Below are 21141 nucleotides of genomic sequence, written 5' to 3'. Positions count from 1 at the left end.
TTACAAAGATTATCTTGATTGTTGCAACATCTGAAGCCTTTCATTGTGAGTTTTATTACATACAAAAATGCAACCAAAAGGGAAAAAAAAAAGTTCAGAGGAGAAGTATAATTGCTGCAAAACTTTACTAACTTGCTGCTACCTAACTGGTAACCAAAGCAACTCCTGCAATAAATTGTTCTAGCCAGATTCAGAGTTAGAGAAAATCAAAGGTGACTGTCACAAATGGACTTTTCATCAACTGTAAGTGGAAATAAATTTATGGCCACCTCTAGCACACATAAAATGCAATAAACACAAAATGTCATTGTGTGTATCAGTGTAGTATGCCTTATTGAAGTAATACAATCAGTACTGTAAGCCTTTCCCGTTTCCCTCTGCTAGGAAACACCTGCTGTTGCTCCAGTTTCACTGAATGGTGAAATTTCTGTTAGTGGCTTTAGAAGCTGGGTCCTAAACTGTAGCTGAGTAGTGAGGAAATTTTTTGTTTACAAAGTATGTAGATGTGCATTAGGCATGATTTTTAAACTTATTTGTACACTTTAGAATAGTTTAAACTGCATTATATCCATAATCCAAACGTGTTTTAGAAGAAGGGTTATGTCCTACAGGAACAATATTTTTGCAGAAGTGTTACCTGTCTGTGTTAGTAGTCTTTAAAGTACCATGGATCCATTGCTTTCTGACTTCCATTAATAAATAGAGAATAAGGGGTCAATAATAAAATCGCATTCACAAATAAATAATTTGTATCTAAGATTTTGATAATATGCTGTTGTTACAGCTAAATCCTGACTCATGCTGTAAATAGGTAGCTGGTTTTAGTCTTGTTTTGGATTTGCTTGTTTAGTGCCAAAGAAAATTCTGCACCTGACTGTTTTCCTTACATGTCAGATGCCAGACTTGGAGTACCAAGGGCAAGTAAAATTGTCTCCTATGTCAAGAAGAAATAAAATGGCAGATTTTTTCTATGTGTAGTGACACAACTAGTTGTTAGAGCTTAAATTTTTTCCCTCTATTTTCTTCCAATTTTTCTGCTTTTGATTTTTATTCCTGAAAATGAGGAATCTTTTTCTGAGGTTATTGTAAGATTTCATGTCATACACTGCTGGTTGAGGTGGCTTCTGGATTGCTTTTTTGCTATTCCAGTGAATCTCCATTGAATTTCTATTTGCAACTGTTGATGATATATATTAAAACTATCTCCCTTGATGACTTCAGAGCACATCAATTCTTTCACACCAGGCTATTCTGAGATTATTTCTGGTGTTTCTGCTATAAACATTAAAAAAATCCTCATTTTGTAGAAGGATTCTGATGGTGAAACTTTCCCTGAAATGTTAATTTGAGAAAATGATACATTTAATTGTATCAGATCAACCATCAGCATTTTGTTTCTTGGAGATGAGGTAGATTCTTTTCTCCATTGTCAGTGGAGGAGCCACACCATCCTCAAAAGTGCTGCACTGTTGTCGCATTACTATTTTCTTTCATGAAGTTTCATGAATGCCTTTAGGTTTCCAGTGTTTTCACGGGTACTGATAATGAAGCAACAGTGTAAGCAGCTATGGATTGTGTCAGAGCTTGATGTGATGAGGGGTTTTTGTTTTGTTTTGGTTTTGTGGGTTTTGGTTTTTTTGGGGGGTTTTTTGTTTTTTTTTAGTTTTTTTCTAAAGGGGGAAGAAACAGAAGACTTGCTCTGACTTAAAACAAAAACATTATAGCGTAGCCCTGGGTTATTTTGGAATAGGCTACTGAAATTGCCACTAGTAGATGTACTTGGAATCAATTTACAGAAGGAGGGTATAAATCATAACATATCAGCTTCAAAGAAGCAGAGACAGGGCATAATCTGACTGCTCTAAGAAGCCCTCCAGCCACTATATAGAAATAACTGGATTGTGGAACTGTTGAGAACTATTTGCTACTTTCTTGCCTCTGTGTTCATGTCAGGGAGATTCCATTACTGCTTTAGTTCTGGGCAAAATCTTCTAAGTAATCACAGGCATTTAAACAGATGCATGAGTTAACTACTTGATTGTGCTGTTGCCTGCAAAACTGGCCCTTGCTTTTGTGCCTGTCATAAACAAACATGTCCATATAAGTTTACATTGAAAGGTGACGTATGTGCACTTTAACTTTCTAATGTATTTTTTTTAAGATTCTATGCCCCTCTCAGCAATGTTACAATTTAAGATCAAAACTAGAGAAAGATGTCTCACAAACACTCAAGTTGCTCCAGCAACGAGTGAGTAATAGGCTAATTTAGATAGGAGGGGTGCGAAGAGGAGAGATTGAGAAAGGCCCATGTCAGAATAGATAATGTGATGGTTGTTTACATGTTTACATAGTCTTGGGGCTATTAAAGTTCCTGCTTACGCTAATGCTATAAAGAAGGAAGGTTCATTGTTTGAAAGTTTTGGGGGTTGTTTTGTTGCTTGGTTGGTTGGTTTTTTTCATTTGGCCTGATGTAGAATGAAAAAAATTTCCTTGAATCTCAATTTGTTGTGAGATAGTAAAATTATTTCCTGTATGTGTTGGAACTTCCAGGAGCAATTTCATCATCTAGCTTGTGTTTGTGACTTGTTAATAACATCTTTCTGAAATTTCCTTACAGTTATTAATACTACTTCTTTAATTACTAGTAGATCAGATTACATCCAGGAAAGAATTTATTTTCAGGAGCTGGATTATATGGGATAAATTACATTTTGTCAACCTCCTTCAGATAGTAAAGGAAAACAAACTTTTGCTTGTGCTTTGAAGAAAACAAACCAACCTTTTAGTTTAATAGTACAAATTCAGTGGATCAGCTATAGGTGTCTGTTTTGAGGACTCCAGTCAAAGAAGTTCCTAAGCTTTTAATTTTCCTTCTTGTCTTTTGCCATTAGTAGTTGAACACATACAGCAATTTTTGTGCCTTTTCCTTGAAGATAAAATATGATAGTTTACTATTGAAAAGCCACAAAAGAGCTAGTGAAGAGCACTCTTGCTTGTGAAAAGCAGGATAGATTAAGCTTTAAAAGATAGAAGGCATTGATAAATAGTAGAATGGTAGGAAAGAGTATCTGATACCATAGATGAGCATAATTCTTGGTTTGGAAACCCGTGTATGTGTCTTCCTGAGCAAAGAATGAAATACTGTGTATGCTTTTAACAGTCTTAGCAGGTATTGGTAGATGAACATATTATTGCGGTGTAAGAGCACACGCAGTGTAGGCAGTGGAGTGGAAGTTCACACCCTGGCTGACCTCGGGGTAACTTATTCACCTTTGCATAACCCAGATTTGCTCGCTGAATAAGCATGGGTGTAAGCAAGTGCTTTTCATGCTTTGCTGAATTGAGGACTTAATGTCTTTTTACTGGTATCTGACACTCAAAGAGAGTGAATTCTGGGAACTCTGGAGTATTTCATTCAGTTTGCATAAGAAAGCAATGGTTGATTTTTTGGTTTTTGTTCTCTGAAGTGTTCTCTGCTTTGAATTTTAATTTATACATCCTTGAGATGCCAGAAAGGCCAAAGGAACAGTTTCTGAGAATGAGCATCAACCTTTTTTTTTTCTTTTTTTTCTCTTTTTTTTTTTTTTTTAAAGGAAGGGAGGTAATTTCTTGTCTCTCAGATTAGTTGCTTGAGAACTTGTGACATGTATCAGTTGACTGAGCAAGGGCTAGAGGAGAATATACTAATCCACAACAACAGGAGGGTTTTAGCTGAATCCACTGAGGGAAAGCAATTTATTTGGTGTTGTAAATGGGAGTGATAAAAGGGAATTATAAAAGGAAAAAATCACTGTAAAGGTTAGTGAATCCTTTCTGCTAGCAGCCAGCCAAAAGGAATGGGAGAGTTCCACCATTCGTGGTTTTAGAGCTGCACTGGATAATGTTGCAGGAGGCAATAAATCCTGCTTTTTCATAAAGGTGAACCTTGTTAATGAGCATTACAATGCTATGTGGCTCTGAGGTGATGACAAAGCTGTTGAGGTTGTAGAAATCTTTACCAAGGACTCCTAAATATGGTCCATTGTCTCAGAAGATTGTGCTTGAATGCTGCTTTGATTTTTCTGTGCTCTGTCTCTATACGAAGAATCTGAGATCAAAGGGAGTGCTTTAATTTTAAACTTCCTGCAGTGCTACCCCAAGTTCCTGCATTATTAGCACTAATACTGGTATTAATGTTCTTTGGGGTTTTTTTCTGAAACTGTGTTAAGTGAGGAGCCAGTCTACAGCATGGCTTTTGAAAACTGTATCAGTGCAGATCTTACTTTCCTGAAGTTGCAGCTATTTTCCCAGTGCTCATGTGTTGCTCTTTTATTGGGTGCACGTTCCCCTTGGTACAGTGTGAATGTACCAACACTGCTTGCTTGTACACTCAGCAGGTTTGTAACAGTACTTAGTATTAAGTCACTCTGCTGAAGTGGTTAGGGTTTTACCATAGGACTGAGAGCTAACACAGTCTCTTGGACTTTAGTAGTTGGCAACTAGATGAAAATATGAGGGATGTTCACTTTGTTTCTGTCTTATCTATGAAGTATTTTAGCCTCCGGATTATTTTGTAATGCTTTCCTGTACTTACATGTACGTCTCTTTCCAGATTGAAATTGGAAGAGAGAAGAAAAGAGTTGGTACAGAAACTTGAAGAATCTACAAAGTTAACTACTTATTTGCATTCACAACTTAGGAGGTGAGACTGTACTGCATAATCGAAAACCTGTTTTCAGCAACAATCTAAAGGACCTGGATGTCTCAACTTCATTCTTAGGTTTTTCTGTTAGCTGGAAGCTGAACGAAATTTGTTCAGTATTTAAGGAAGAAAATGCAAGTGTAATAGCTTCAAGCGTTTTGCCACCATGCAAACCTGGTGTACCTTTATAATTTCAGTAAGCACTCAAGACTGGATTGAATGGATTTTTTGTGCAGCTTCCATAACTAAGCAGGCAGACATTATTTTGCTTCAGTCTACATAAATAAATAAATCAGGAATTCTCTAATTGGTCATATTTTCAAAATCCTGTCATTGAGGAGACCAAATGCTTTCTCAGAGTTCTGTCTAAAAAGAGTTATTAGAACTGTAGCCTTTGTTCTGTGTAATAACTGGAGAGACTTAATGAGTGTATGCATGAAAATACTTATGTGAATAGTTGATTCTGGTTTTATTCTGCAACATTGACGTACACTTTCTGTAGATGGAAATGTATCCTCAGCAGGATATTTTTTTTCCTGACAGTCATTGATTCAAAATCTGACTCTGGGTTTATGAAATTCATAGTGATAACAAAAAAGTAATCAGTTACAGCAACTGTGAACTCAAACTCATTGCTCTGATGGGAATTCCAATATTTAATGATACATGTAACTGGTCCTAGGGAAGAGTTTCTCTCAATTCGGGACTGTTACCCTGGGCTACCAAACCACGTGTCCATTATATTTATTTAGAAAATCCTGAATTTTCTTGCATATCCCAGTGGGATACACCAATCAGACAATGCATTAACGGTTACCTGTTCTCTTAGAAATCAAAATGGGGCTTTAAGAGGAAAAATGTTTTTAAGCATTCTATAAAGGTCCTCTCACAATAAGCCATACCATCCTATTCCTGGGATCTAGGCTGGCTTAGCTATTTCAAACATCTCAGCCAGATCCCATAAATTGCATCTTAATTGGTGATTAGTTAGGGAAAGAGTCTTTTAAATGTTTTGGGGGGGGGTTTTGTGGGTTTGGTTTTTTTTTTGTAAGTATTGTGTGCTTATGTTTGTTTGGACTTTTGGGAATCTCTTTGTCCTGTTAAAAGCAGTTTTCTAGCTCAGTGGCAAAATTTTTTGAAGTTGATAGCTCTGTTGTTGTCCAGTAAGCATCTTTTAAGTGTTTAGAAGGGGCTGCCTTAAATTATTTTTCATGACATTTTTTCCCAGTAGAGTCCTCCTGAGCCAAGGCAGTAACACTTGCTTTCTCTGGCCTGGCAGGGCTCCTTATCTTCTATTATTAACAAGAGAAGATTGCATGTTACAGCCTTGGCCATGCTTATGTAGTTGCCTTTAGTGGGCATGTAGAGTGTGTGTTGTCTGACAGATGTGAAGCTGTTCTGCTATAACTTGTCTCCTTCTAGCTGCCATCTTTCCCAGGTGCTTGGGCAGAAGGCAGGCTGCATAAATTGCTCTAGATGTGGCAGCACTCTTCTGCTGCCATAACCTCCCTCCCGGGGATCTCTTTCTGGTCACATTGACCCCTTGAGCCCCCACATCAGAGTGGAGCAGATCTTTGAGGGAATATAGCAGCTGAGAAGGCTGCCGTTACTGCTGGACCCATTTGTCAAATCTGCAGCCTTCTCCAGAAGAAAAGGGGCTTTGGCAACAGGCAGTAAGCTGGACAAATTGCCCTGATAGTGTGCAGGTTGGGCACACTGATGTAAGCCAAGTATGGGTGCTTAAAAAAACATAATGCTCCAAGTAGCATTCAGTTATAAATCGTTATAGTGCAGCTCCAGTCAATCTTATCTCTCCTTGTACCATTTTGTGCTTGTTTAGTTTAGTAACATCATTGTACCTGTTTGTGCTTTCTTTGCAGCCTCTCAGCTAGTACGTTATCTGTGTCTTCAGGGAGCAGTTTGGGATCTCTGGCATCCAGCCGGGGATCTCTGAACACATCAAGCAGAGGGTCATTAAACTCACTCAGCTCCACGGATCTCTACTACAACCAAGGCGATCAAATAACAGATTTGGACTATCAGTATAAACTTGACTTCATATTGCAAGAAAAAAGTGGTTACATTCCTTCGGGGCCTATCACGACTATTCATGAAAATGAGGTGGTCAGTTCCCATGGGAGACTGGGTTACAGTGACTCTCATTCAGCTGCAGACCATCCCAAATTGACTGAACCTCCCAAATCTGTGACATCACTGTCTTCCAGATCCTCCCTGTCTTCCTTGTCCCCCCCAGGCTCCCCTTTGGTTTTAGAAGCTGCATTTTCAATGTCAGCTCAAAATTCCCCTCTGCATCACCTCACTACGGATTTTGAAGACTGTGACCTTTTGGGTGATTTTGCAGGCATTAGTCTCTGTGAGAACCAAATATTATTGGACTCTGAAGCTAGAGCAGGATCTCGGATTCCTACAGATGATAAAGATCTTAATGAAGGCGTTAGGCAGCCTCTGCCTTCTCTACATGAAGGAAGTTCAGGTAATAAAAAAATCTATTGTCAAATGTATTTGTAACATGAAAATTCTGAACTAACAGCTGGCTTTTGAATGGGGAGCTACCTCATGTAACTGAAGAGTATCTTGATCAGCCTACATTTGCCATGGCAGGCAGGCAGTAATTCTGATGGACGTTACATAACTTCTAGTTTAGGCTGCAGAGAGCTACGATCACCCTGATTCCTGCTGCATTTTCAGTAGCTGTCTCAGAAGGAAAGTTCATGTGTTGCAGACTCTGTCATGAAAAAGTAACAGAAAAACCTGAAGCGGGATCTTGAAGACACAGAGCATGTGTGGTATTCCTAGGTGTTGTCAGGATGTATGGGGATAGAGCAAAAATACCCTTTGCTGGTTTTTGGTAACTTGAAATCAGATACCTTGTTTCTCACTGAAGAATAAGTTACAAACTGACATTCTCAATAAAAGAGATTTCTGGACTTAAAAGAGAATTTTTATGTGTGTATGTATATCTAGTTATTCGAACCTACTGTTACTGAAAGATCTGTGTTTCACTTTTTTTATGTGAGTTGAGAAAGACAAGTGACCACATGCCATGTAAGTTACAGTGAGAGTCTCCCCATTTTTAACGTGGATTTCGTAGCTTTTAGCTTTTATCTGTCTGAGTTAGAACACAGCTCCTAAGCTAGTTTAGGCTCCCCCTGCAGTGTGTGGGTAACTTCCAAAAGGATGAGTCATCTCATCCTAAAACATACTTCCCTTTAAGGAAGATGGGATGAATGACCCTGTGAGTTATCAAGGTATCCTTAGTAACTAGTTAACTTTAACTTTGAGATGACTGAATTAGGTGTAATGAATTCCACTTCTAGTCTGCAGTAAAAGCTCTGCAACATACTTAGTCATCTTACATCGTCAAAGCCTTTGGCAGAGAACTTCAAAAATCACAGCTGTCAGGAATTGATGGCTTGTCCTCAGTCTTAGAGTTGACTTTGCTGCCTTTTGTTAGGGTTGACAGTACGTTGTCCTTTCTCTGCACGTTTATTGACTTTTCTAGTGGCATTCTGTGTCATTGTCTTTATGTTGCAAACATTTGTTACACAGTGGCTCGGTTTTCCAAAGGAAGAACTGAGGGAGCCAGATTTCCAGTAGTGCTGAGCACTGGCAGCCCTGTTTGAAACCTGGACGGCACCTAGTGTTCCCAGTTCCATGTTTCTGGGCCTAAGTTGATAGCGAAGCGGCTAACTAAGGAGTTTGGGTGTCTTAGAATAAATACAGCCTAGCTCTAGAGAGTGCATTGTCCAGATTTGTTGCTAAGCTTGAACTCTTGTGCCTGGACTTTGCCAGTTTTTAGTAAAAGTACCTGGACATATTGATACAGACATATATTTTAATGAGAAATTTGGGGGTTTTTCCATCTCTCTATATCTCTCTCTCTCAATGGATTGTTGTAACTTCTGTCGGTTAATTAGCTTAGCTTACTGCAGTACTGTAGTAATTTCAATATTGACCAGAACAGTGTGGCATCAGAAGAGAAATGTATGGTATACATAGTACAAGCTGGGAGTCCCCCCTCTGTCCAACTGTACAGAAAGAAAAAAAGAAATTGACTGATGTCCGCATGGTCTGAACCTGTGAAATGCAAAGTGGAAAAACATGGAAGGGCATTTGGGGGAAGGGGGGTCATTTGGTCCTTTTTCTTTTGAGTATAGCGAAACACAGTAGTTATTTTGCTTTAGAGCTGTGTTATAAAAGATGGAGAAAGTAATTAATTTTCCTACCCATATTTCAGCAGCATATCCTTTCCAAAATAACAACTTTCGGTCTGTCTGTCTTTGCAATCTCTGCTGCAACTTATCTAGTCTGAGAACTGAATTTAAGATGGTTTGGGATTTGGGAACACATAGGGCTATGAGGAATCAGAATTATTTTTTTAAATTTACTTCTTTAGATCATTATTTTCAAAGGCATCATGTGGTTGTCTAAAATTTTTGAGCTTTTTTGACTACCTGTTATTCTGGATAGTGTCAGGGTGTCTTTTAAATCTATAAGTAGTTATGATTTTTAAATACAAATTCGTGCTGTGATTTTTCATACTGATACTTCCTCACGTAGTGTCATATATGTGATAAAAATAATCTTTAAGTCTGTATTAAGACTGCCAAAATAAGAACTCAAATTTTGAAAAGCCAGCTATTAATTAATTATACTTCAATACCTCTAATTTCCATAGTAAAATGGGCCTCATGGTGAGGCTTCAGTAAATTAGCAGGGAGACACAGACCTGGGGTTGGTTCAGTGTTTCTACTCCAATTTCATTCTTGGAACTGCTGCAATGCTGAACGGGAAGGTTTTCAACAAACTCAGCTGGAGGCATAAAACCTGCCTGGAAAATTTCAGCTCACACTTAAGTTTTACAAAACTACAAATCTGAATACTGTTGAATCTTAACTTGGAGGTAGACAAACATACCTGAAGACAGTATAGCTAGTATTTTGATGTAATAATCTGCATTGGCTCTTTAGATGCAGTGCTTACCTGCTTCTCTGTCTGTCTCTGACTTTTCTGTACAGGTGAACCATGCAGATATTTGCTCCTCTGCACATGTCTCTGCTGTCAGAAACCAAGTTGGAATATCATGTAGCTCTTCCACAGTCAGTCTCTGTCATTGTCAAAGTCAATTCAGGCTGCTGTGGTAATTCCTAAGGGTAATCAATAAATCATGTCATCACCTTCACCCCTCACGTGGCGGCAGGGGGAAGGGAAAGAGCACTTCATCATCAAGGAAAAAGCATTCCTACTGCCATAAATAAACGCACAAATGCAGCAATCAATCATCTAATCTGAAGCCTTAAATTTTAAACATCTTAACAAGATGTAAAGTCATGATTCAGGTGGGGATGATAATGCATAACAATATCCTCACCCCTTGGCAGATAAAAGTACTGCATAGGCCCTCAACTTACTATGCTGCACAATGTGGCTTTTTGTGAATGCTGCTTCTTCATTGCATAGCACTAGCATATGAATGCGATTTGAAGATTACAGCTAAGTAGTAGTTGATAGTAAAGAGACTGTAGCATAAAAAGTTTTTGATGTAGTAAGCCGGAGGGGATTTTTAATTTCTAGCAGTTATGTCACTGAGGAGAGGGTGTCTGTCTGACTTCTGAATATTTAATAAACAGTAGGAAAGCACTTTGCATGTAGCCGAAGTGTTACTACAGTGCAGAATGTGAATGTGGCAAATACAGGTTTAAAGATCAGGATAATGAGGGTTAATAATGAAAGATAATAACTAGCTCAACAGATACGGGTGATGATAGGAGCCTGTATCTCTGGGAAGGAATAATAGTTGTACATTTTCAAGTTCATCAGTTTGGCTGTATCCCTAGCCAGAATATGTGATAACAGCAGTACAGTCTCAGAATGTTTAATGATGTGGAACAAAACTACTCTGTGATACTCAGTTAAGGGTCACCTCTTTCAACTTGACAATGTTCTAAGCTATGCGCTTCTCTCTTTCTGACTATTAATCTCTTAGACTGATTTTTCTTTCTTTCTTTTCGTAGGTGTTGACTTACCGAGAAGAACAGCTAGTCACCTGCTTGAGGAGAAAACAGCTTGTGTATCTGCTGCCGTGTCCGACGAGTCTGTAGCTGGAGATAGTGGTGTATATGAAGCTTCTGTGAAACAGTAGGTTTGAGAAATAATGCAAACCAAATTCCACCAAAAATCTAAATATATCTATAAGCAGTTATATAATACCAGCATAAGTAGTTTATCTGTCTTGCCTTTTTTTATAAATATTTTGTACTTTCATATTGAAAGGAAGGCATGTTTGCCAAACAGTGAAGGGGTTTTTTTAAGCAAATAAATTTGCATTAGAGTGCTTATATAGCTTGGTTGAATAGCATTCATATGCTACCTTCTACTCTTGGGTTTTTTCTTGCTAGAAGTGTTCCTAGGACAAAAGCTGGATTTAAACTACACAGGTTCTGCCATGTGGCTATATTGACTCTACTCAGAGTGACTCTTGTTACTTCTTGTATTGTTTAGATACAGTCTTAAGATTGCAGAGCATTTTGCGTGAATATTTTCTTTTTTAAAAAAGAGGATATAGGAAAGATAAGAAAATCCTCAGTTGTAATGTTGGTATAAAAATAAGCCAGGTCAGGGTTTAATGTTCTTGCTTTGCTGTGGTGAAAAGGATATAAGAAATGTATCTGCTGTTGTTGCTTTTTGACAAGACATAACTTCTACAGGATTCTTCATACTAGTTTATATAGTATTGTCTGTTTTCTGGCAGGGAGAACAATGAACTTTAGACTGCGTATTAGAAGACTATTGCAAACTATGAGAGAAACCAAAATATTTATTTTTCACCTCAGTTTTGGCAAGTTGTTGACATTTAAGAATTTTTTGTCCTTTTGAATATTCAGATAGAGATGGTTTAGCAGTATTGTTACAAAGTCGTAGATGCATGTCTTCTGTTGCCAGGCTAAATGTTTTTATATTAGCACAGGTAAAGGTGCATTATGATATCATAAATGGGTTTTATTGGCCTCTGATAAAATTACTTCTACTTGTCAAGTCTTTCACAAATTAAAAGGTAATAAAAATAGATGAGACCAAATAAAAAAGCTGAAATCCAAAGGGTTTTCTCCTAAAGTGTTACAATGCCCATTCAATCTCATCTTAGGTCATGGACCCATATTTCACCCTGAACTCTGAAACCTAGTATTAGTTTGCTCTATGTCTGCAGTTAGATGTAATGCAACTTCTTAGGCTGAAATAAACTCCCATCTATTAAAAACTTAGCTTTCACTTGACTGAGTGGCTTTGACTGTGTATTTTGGTTCAATAACCATTTTTGTCTTTCCATTTTATTTCAATTCTGAGCCACTGTGATCAAAACGTACTGTTTGCTCCAGTTATAAGACCAGTGGATAGCAATGAGCAGACATTGGACCAAAAGCAGTGGGTGTTCTATGGAGCAAGTCTTTAGTCCTCCAATGACTACAAGTAGTGGATAGGTGGAAAACAGAACAAATTCCTGTCATCTTCCTGTCATTACTGAGGAAAAGAGGAAAGAAGGCAGTTGCATCCCGTAAGCCTGTGTACAAAAGGAAACTATTGCCATTTGTGCAAGCTAGGATTTACAGACTCTAGTTATTCCATGATAGTTCCAGGTGTGGCTACTCTTAATTATTACTGAATAGGAAGTAGTGAAGAGGTAATGAGTGCCTCTGTGTGAGTTGCTTATGTTTAGTAGAAGTGTCTTTATGAGGACTGTGTATGGAATGACTTACAATTTGTCAGTATGCTCCTGAAGTTACAGTACAGTGATTTCTGCTGTATAGACCAGTCATTTGTATTGAGTAATGTAAGGCAGGGGAGGGAGTAAATACACTCTATCAAATTAGCCATCAGCCAGGAAATGAATAGTAAAAAGGAAACCTCTAAATGCAGCGTCTTAAATAATGCTGTCATGTCTTGTGGGATGTCTGTGTCATTCTCCACATTTCCTGTCTTGACATTTTCTATCTTAATCTTGTTTATTGATTCCAAAAGTCTAGTTTTAAAAATCAATGAAACACATTAATACAACATCCTCACTCAAACCTTCCAGAAAATGACTGGCATTATTTTGCCACATGGATTCTCTGTAATTCCATTCAACGCTAGAGTTGCTCTTCAGCTGCAAGACTTGAGTCCCTCTGGTTCTTTGAATCGTTCCGAAAACAGGCTCAGAGGAAAGATGCTTCTTGTTTGCACAGAAACCTCTTTATTTTACAGAGGTCCTGCTTCTCAAGTATTTTCCAAAGGAGTATTTCATATCCAGTTTACGTGTGGTCTGATGTTTATTACAAATTTTAATTTCCAATTTTGTATTCAGGGGGATAAAGAAGTACTAAGTATGTATAGGAAAATGTCATGAGTTTTTCTCTTGCCTGTTAGTTTGGCCTGCTTCAGTAATCAGCCTAAGGCCTTTCTGACTCATTACTGGAGTTGTCAAACTGTTCAGGCAGTGATTGTGTCTAAAACAGGCATTGCTATTGTGTAGGCTCTGAAATTCTTATTTGGAGTGCACACTGTAATTAAGTCAGCCTGTTTAGGAGAATGTGTATACATTCTGTGTATGCATACCTTAATTATTGCTGCAAGCTAACTATAATTTTCCTAAATTTGAGTATTTGCCTGTTTGCCCTAGACCAAATGAAACTGAGGATGTTGTATATAGTGAAGATGATGCGACAACTCTAGAGGCTGCCCAGGTACAAATAGGACTCAGGTAAGTAACCAGCAAAGGGAATATTTCTGTTCATACATAAATGTGAATAGTAAACTTCCTCATGTTGTCCTTTCTTTAACAGATATGACCACAGCAATTCAAGTTTTGTGATAATCATAGTACGGCTCAGAAATCTTCCAGCGTTTTCTGTCCCCCTTGGCTCTAAAGTGTAAGTCAAACAATCATTGAGCAGTAGTGTTGAAATATGAGAATATAATAATAAATTGTACAAATTCTCCAAAGGAATGGATTGATTTAAACTTTTCAAACTGTAGTAGTACTTAGCTTTTACACATTCCAGCAATGCTGCAAGAAAAAGAAGTTATCAGGAAATTTGCACATGGCGCTAAAGTGGAACAAAAAGGATTTTTTTAAATGATGCTTCATTTAGTGTTTTTAAACATTCTGTAGCTTTGTGAGTACAGAACAGCTATTCTGTAGTTTCTAAAAACATTCTTTTGATACTTTGCCATTCTTTCAGCTCAGAATCTTGTCTTTTTACATTTATGTGGCATTTTGATGTAAAATGATGTTAAAATAGTATGTGTCTTTTAAGTGAGCTTTTAATGGTGAGGTGTGATTTGATAAATTGCAAGCAGACAAGCACAGCCACATTGAGATACACCATCCCTAACAACTGGAGCTTGGAGGTCTGTAAAGACTTAGTTCTTGTGTTGAATTGGACCAATATGAAAGGTCTAAAAGTAATTACAGTGGAAATCATGTGTAGGAAATGAACAAAAATGGCTGAATAAGTAAATGTTACCACTGAGATTCTAATCCAAAACTCTCATCTGTACACTAAGTACAGCTTGCCTTGGCTCCTTGGGGACCCTTGCACTTCAGTGAGCTTTTTTACAGACTGAAAAACTATCTTAAACTGTTGAGAAGCTTAATAAGATTAGAGTAGAACATACTCAATACTTGGAAAATTTGGTTTTCATGCTGGTCCCCTTCCTCCTGTCCCCCATCACCTTGAATTCAATTGGCAGATCAATAGGAAGCCACTGAATATGGAAAGGATGTATGGAAAGGGATACAGGTCTGGGTACCTGTTGCATTTTTCTGTTTGTTTTTGTTTGGTTTTAATAACAAATGGTTGTCTACTACCATCCTTCCTTCTCTGACCTCCATCTTTCCCCTGCTGACCTTCCAAGTTCACTGGCATTTAGCACAAGAATATAGAAAAACTATAGAAGAGTAAATTGACACAGCTGGGAGGAAAAGTAGACAATGTAGAATATAAAAAAATGCCAACAAAATGTTCAGTAAGATAAAGTTACGTCATAGCTGGCATCTTTTTAGGAATTAAAGTATGAAGTTGTAATTACAGTTGTCAAGCATCTTCAGTGCAGAAGGCCAGACCTGCTGCTGCTAAAAAGATTTAATAAAAATAAAGCTACACAAAACAAGGAGAAAGGACAGACAGGGTAAAGGAAGGACCTCGCAAACAGCATTTTCTCTGTCACTTGCCATTGTGTGCATATATGTATATAATGTACAGATATGTACAATGATAAAATTCGGGTCTGGAAAATGATGCTATGTTATAACTATTTTCTAGAACATCAAATTGGATAGATCAGTATTTTATTGAACATTTACACATAGAGGAATAGATTTGACATGAGGTCTAACTGATACCTGTTTCCACACTGTTTGTAAAAGCTGTTCATTTTTAGAGTAGGTAGAGCCTAGCTGAATACTTATTATTTGTGTCAGGATCATTTTTTCATCAGTTCAGAAGTCATAGATTTGTCATAGCAAAATCTGAGGCATTGGTTAACTTTTTAACTTTTTTTAATTAAAAATGAAAGTAAGCACTCTTGTAAAACAAAGCCAGTGAACAATTCATCTTTTACTTCTCTGTTTACCCCTCATTCTGGCCTGATGCCAATAAATTGGCTAACAATTATTAAAAGAAAGCTCCAATAAACGACCTTTAAAATATACTTTTAATATACTTTATCTTCGATTCCTGCCTCTTTCCTAAATGTTTCCTAATTGCTTAATCTATTAAAATGGCTGTTTTCAGTAGACCATGCAAATTGCTCACCTACATTTATGTGAACACAGCAGCAGCATTACTGGAATAACATTACACTACCACTTAACTTTGGGATGGGTTTGTCAAAATGCTGGATACCTGCTATCCAGGCTATACGTGTGAACCAAGCAACTTAGATCTTACTCTTTATCCCAAGAAGCTTGGCATAATTGGGGAATAAAGGCTATGCCCAAATTCAAATAACAAAATAAAATTTCTCACAGACCTAATTTCTTTCAGGTCAATTAATGTAAAACTAAGTTTTTAATAGTAATAGCAGTATGTACATAGTCATTACCAGAAAATATAAATTTTGGGAGAAGAAGTTTTTTCCAGAATAATTTTCCTTGGTCCGCTTTTTCTTCTTGCTGTAGCTAGCTTCATTGCATTCTGTTCCACAGTGAATGTCAATTATATTTACAGCCAATACCAGAAATAGACTAATGCATACACACAAAAAAGATGTAAAATAATTACTATGCTCATTCATGTGTATGAGAAGGTGTGCAATAGGTAAATGGCATGTACAAATTGCATTAGGAATGTCTTCATGAAACTACTACTAAAGTGAGACCTGGAAGTTAACCAGTACTACCTTTATCCACATAATATCCATTCATATTTGTTACATAAAAAGAATGCAGCTGTGTAACAATTTCAAGTTATTCCCTGTGCTTGTAATTTAGGCTTGCAAGATGCATTCTTCTAAGTCTCACTTAATATATTATGAATTGATCTTAAGCAGCTATGGCCCTAGCTATTTTCTTCCTCATTTTCTTTAGTTTTCTGGTTTCTTTGGAGGTTTTGCTTTGTTTGTTTCTTTAAAAGATTAAAAGACGTCACTTCTTTTCAGTACTGCTTACATTGTTCTAAGAGTTTAATTTTTACATCCACCCAAATTTTTCTCATTTTTTTAAATTAAGATCGTGTTTCCTGCCATCTGTGACATTATTTTCAGTGTTCACAGTACTAAACCAGAGGACAAATTTGGATAGAGACAGAAATAGCTACCTCTCTTGCTACTACCTTACCAGGCACAGAAATTCCTTTTTGGGAAATGTTTCTGCAAGGGGCAGGAGGAATTTCTCACTCCTGTCTTTCACCTCTTTTCCATTCCACCTCTGATTTGTTGCTGTTTCATTTTCTTGCCATGCAGTCCTCTAGTTGATTGTGGTCGACTTCTATCATGTTTCACCAGCAAGTGCGAGTTTAAATACAAGTAAAGATTTTGTTTTGTTGCTGGCAGGTATGTTAGAGTAGCAGTACTTCCATGCTCAACTGATATCAGCTGCCTGTTCCGCACAAAAGTTCATCCTGTCATGGAAACCATTTTATTCAACGAGATATTCAGAGTAACCATTTCCCAAGTAACACTGCTACAGAAGACACTGAGAGTAGATGTTTGTGCTGTCAGTAGAAGTCGTCGGGAAGAATGCTTGGTATGCAGTTTTATTTCTGGCTTTTTTTGGCATGCATTTGTTTGTAGTGTCCCCTCTTTTTTTGATGGTCAAGGCTGCTAAAATTCCACAGTACTTGGAGACACTCTGAAGCACAACTTGGTTGTTGCTGTAGTACTTAAAATACTACCTTTCTCTGAAATTCCTGATACAGAAGTCTAATCCTAGATGGAAGTTTTAGGAGGTGTTTTGATAATTGTAACGCTGCATTACCTTAACCCTTTAATTACAGATTGATGCTCCATCTTTGCAGTTTTATACATAAAAAAATCCCCCTAAACTTCATTGCAACATTACTCTAACACTAGATTTTAAATTAAAAGCTGAATAAGAGCCACAGTACGTCCAAAAAAAAGCATACCCTCATCACAGCTTGTAATAAAGAACAAACTAAATTAGATTTTTGCACATTGTTGTAGATTATATGTCCAACTTTTTAGTCTTTATGATCTGTAGAAATAATAAAAAGGCATGACATTCATAGACCAGTCTGTTGGAAACTGGCACTATTTAAATTTTGTTGTTAATTGTGTTCATCGCCTGATTAGTGATGAGACATTTACTTTCAAATTGCTTTTGCATGGTCTGGTACAACTCAGTTTAGTTTTTCACCATGAGTCCAACTTAGTAGCACAGCAAGATTTTTAGTTACAACATGCTGAAGAGATGGTGGAATCTGGTGGGGTTCGTCAGCTCCAACTACTGGGAACAGCCTCTCACTTTCAAAAATGTAGAAGTTAACTTAATTCCTGGGGAATGTGTTGGCCTTTTTCAGTATGTAAGAGGTTTTCCCCTCAGGTAAGAGGAGGGCAGTGGAACAAAAATGCAACAGAATGCAGGATGCAAAGGTGAAGGAAAAAACCAACAACAACAAAACCCCACCAAAGATATAAGAGTTAATCACAAGATCAAAAGAAAGAGTTGGGCGTACCACCTTGTTGTGGTTTAACCCCAGCCAGCAACCAAGCACCACGCCGCCGCTCACTCACCTCCCTCACAGTGGGATGGAGGAGAGAATCAGAAGGGTACAAATGAGAAAACTCATGGGCTGAGATAAAGACAGTTTAATAGGTAACACAAAAGCCACACACGGAAGCAAAGCAAACCAAGGAATTCCTTCACCACTTCCCATCAGCAGGCAGGTGTTCAGCCATCTCCAGGAAAGCAGGGCTCCATCACATGTAATGGTTACTTGGGAAGACAAACACCATCACTCCGAACGTCCCCCCCTTCCTTCTTCTTCCCCCAGCTTTATATGCTGAGCGTGACGTCATATGGTGTGGAATATCCCTTAGGTCAGTCGGGGTCAGCTGTCCCAGCTGTGTCCCCTCCCAACTTCTTGTGCCCCCCCAGCCTCCTTGCTGGTGGGGTGGTGGGAGAAGCAGAAAAGGCCTTGACTCTGTGTAAGCACTGCTCGGCAGTAACGAAAACATCTCGGCGTTATCAACACTGTTTTCAGCACAAATCCAAAACATAGGCCCATACCAGCTACTATGAAGAAAATTAACTCTATCCCAGCCAGGACCAGCACACACCCCCAGCAGAAAGCCCTGGGCGACATGATGAGAGTCTTGGCAAGAGCTATGTGTGCAGCCCAGTAGCTCTGAACATGATTTGCTTTGCCAAAGAAGAGACGATTTTAATCTCCAAGGCACAGCCCAAACATGAGTACTTCATAAGTTTTCCCAGAGTGCCAACTCAGTGTATGTCAGTGCTTGTCCAAATGAAAGGGTTTGTTAATCTCTTTTACTGTCTTTTCATCTGCTTCCTTGCTGGTTAGAGCAAACAAGGTCATCTGTTATTGTTTGCCATATTGATGATTTTTGTGGTGGAACAACTGAAAAATTGACTGAAACTTGCTGCTCTATGAGTTGATGCTGCAGGTTGCATTGACGCAGTTTTTCATTATTGCATGCTGTAGAAAGCAGATGTGTGCATTACAGTGATATAGAGGTTTGTGTGTGTGTGCATGCGGGGAGAAATTCCACAGATTGAAATAAAAGATGGCAGAATGCACAATATGAAGGACCTTTCCATGTACTTCTATTTGTTTATTTTAGCGAGAAGTGGAGGGAAATAGAAAATTGTACAGTTAAAAAGGGAAGTAAGATTCATGTCAAATTTGTGCTGCCTATTTTACATGATAAATACTGTAGAATTTTTTCAGCTGTTTTGTAGGAAATAAATTTCAACAATTTTCTTCTGTTTTCTTATTTTGTGCAGGCTGGGACTCAGATCAGTCTGGCAGATTTATCATTTTCTGATGAGACTTGTACTCTGTGGTACAACCTGTTGCCTTGCAAGCAAATTCCTGGCAAAAAAAACAAGGAACTAAATGAAGAATCCATGTTTCTGTTAAGCAAGCAGTCATTGGACTCACTGGACTTGGTGAGCAATGTGTGGGCTATTACTGTAATAGCAAGAAAAAAACCATAGCCTCTAATTGTGCTGTTGCACTGTGGTTATTTGAATATGTGAATTGTCCTCCCCTGAAGGTCCAAAGCCCTGTTGTCTTGCAGGCACTTTTGTTTATAGTGAATTTCTGTGGGAGTAGGTCCTGTATGGGGTTTCAGACTTGCTAGCAAGTGTGGATAGAGCTGATGCTTCTTAGCAGGATACAAAATTGCACTCCAATTTGAAATACTTCAGCTGTATTTCATTTTTAAAATAATGTTATTGAAGAGCTTCCTTAAATTTACCATTTATTTTCATATGCACACATTAAAAATTGCTATTTATTAATTATTTTAATTTGCATACTTAAAGCCACTGCACTGAAAGTGCTGTTTATTCAAAATACATACCAATTCTTCTGGTTAAATAAGCTTTTCTGCTTTAATACCTCCTTAAGAGAACTATGTTAAAAAGTGTAACTTTTAAGAACAACCTTTTTTTACCTGGGGGTATTACAAGTATGAGAGGGAGAGACAAGACATTAAAGGATGACAGGAGCATATTTGATTGCATTATCGTTTTACAAACAATCTATTTTTGATTGAGATTTACTCTGTATAAAAACAATTGGTTAATGTGCTACACACTGACAATTCAAACCCCTTACACTTCTGATCTGAGTCATGTTTTTGCTGGCATCAGGGAGCAGCAGGGTAATACAGCTCTTGCAAGAGTTGTCATTTTTTTTACCTATGTTATGTATCACTCGATTCTGGTTTCATCTTCTCTTTCCTTGTGAGCAGGATGCTGTGTCAGCTCTGCTGGAGAGGACATCTGCTGAGCTAGAAGCAGTAGAACAAGAGCTGGCTGAAGACGAGGAGGAGGAGCAGGAGCAAAGGGGCTCTGAGGAAGACTGGTAAAGCCACATTTGCTCCCTCACTGTTCATGCCTGAATGATTCCACTCATTCCTCCTATTCTTACACAAACGAAAGGGCTGTACTTTCAGAGGAGATCATAGACTTATGGAGCGGTTTGGGTTGGAAGGGACCTTTTAAAGATCATTTAGTCTAACCCCCCTGCCGTGGGCAGGGACACCTGCTAGATCAGGTTGTTCAAGCCCCGTCCAACCTGGCCTTGGACACTTCCAGTGATGGGGCATCCACAGCTTCTCTGGACAACCTGTTGCAGTTTCTCACCACCATGGGAATTGGGGTAAAGTCTTGTGTGGTCACCTTCTTTTAGGTTTGCTATGTCTTGGCTGCTATATTAACTCCTACTGCTGATGCTCCTCCACTCCATGTACATCTTCCTGTGAAACCACCTGAGGATTCTAAGCCACTGGAGGTGTACTAGAACATCTCATGTCAAATACTAGTTGCATTCACAATAATAAGCAACTAATAGGATTTGAAGAGAGAGCTGCTGTCTGACAAAGTGTGTGTGTGCTTCCATTGATAGTCTTGTTTTCGGAGAACTTGTGAGCTTTCCCAAGAAACAGATTTCTTACTAAATTGCTACGTTGAGTTCTGTTCCTGTGCAATTTCTTAGCTGCAGGGTAGAAATAATACATGCTTTATTATGAGGGAAGGGGAGACTCACTCATTTGTTTTCTGAATTTATTGCAACCAAAGTCCTTCAATGTTATCAACATACAGCTATTGAATGTAGTGTGGTGTTGTCATAACGATCTTGAAGGTGAACTGTAGTAGAGCTTGCTGGGTTTACTGGAGCATATAATGAAACGTGCCTTCACGTGAACTTAATGGAAGCATTTGGGTGATACTCTTGTTTTCCCTGTCAGGA

The 21141-nt window shown here is 38.2% G+C and overlaps 1 protein-coding gene across 2 annotated transcripts in view; it reads left to right on the top strand.

The window, feature by feature from the left end:
* Positions 1-21141, top strand: part of WWC2 (WW and C2 domain containing 2) — a 109006-nt gene that overhangs the window by 71829 nt on the left and 16036 nt on the right. For both annotated transcript variants that reach the window (XM_075028041.1, XM_075028050.1), the window contains 8 exons: positions 4592-4681; positions 6562-7175; positions 10717-10840; positions 13359-13439; positions 13522-13608; positions 16733-16925; positions 19167-19331; positions 20141-20253. In XM_075028041.1, coding sequence (XP_074884142.1) covers positions 4592-4681; positions 6562-7175; positions 10717-10840; positions 13359-13439; positions 13522-13608; positions 16733-16925; positions 19167-19331; positions 20141-20253 — 1467 coding nt within the window. The remainder of the gene's footprint in view (positions 1-4591; positions 4682-6561; positions 7176-10716; positions 10841-13358; positions 13440-13521; positions 13609-16732; positions 16926-19166; positions 19332-20140; positions 20254-21141) is intronic.

This window comes from Buteo buteo, chromosome 1 (genome assembly GCF_964188355.1).
Source record: "Buteo buteo chromosome 1, bButBut1.hap1.1, whole genome shotgun sequence".
Classification (NCBI taxonomy): Eukaryota; Metazoa; Chordata; class Aves; order Accipitriformes; family Accipitridae; genus Buteo; species Buteo buteo.
The sequence above is the reverse complement of the archived record's forward strand: the minus strand, read 5'-3'. Positions and strand labels throughout refer to the sequence as shown.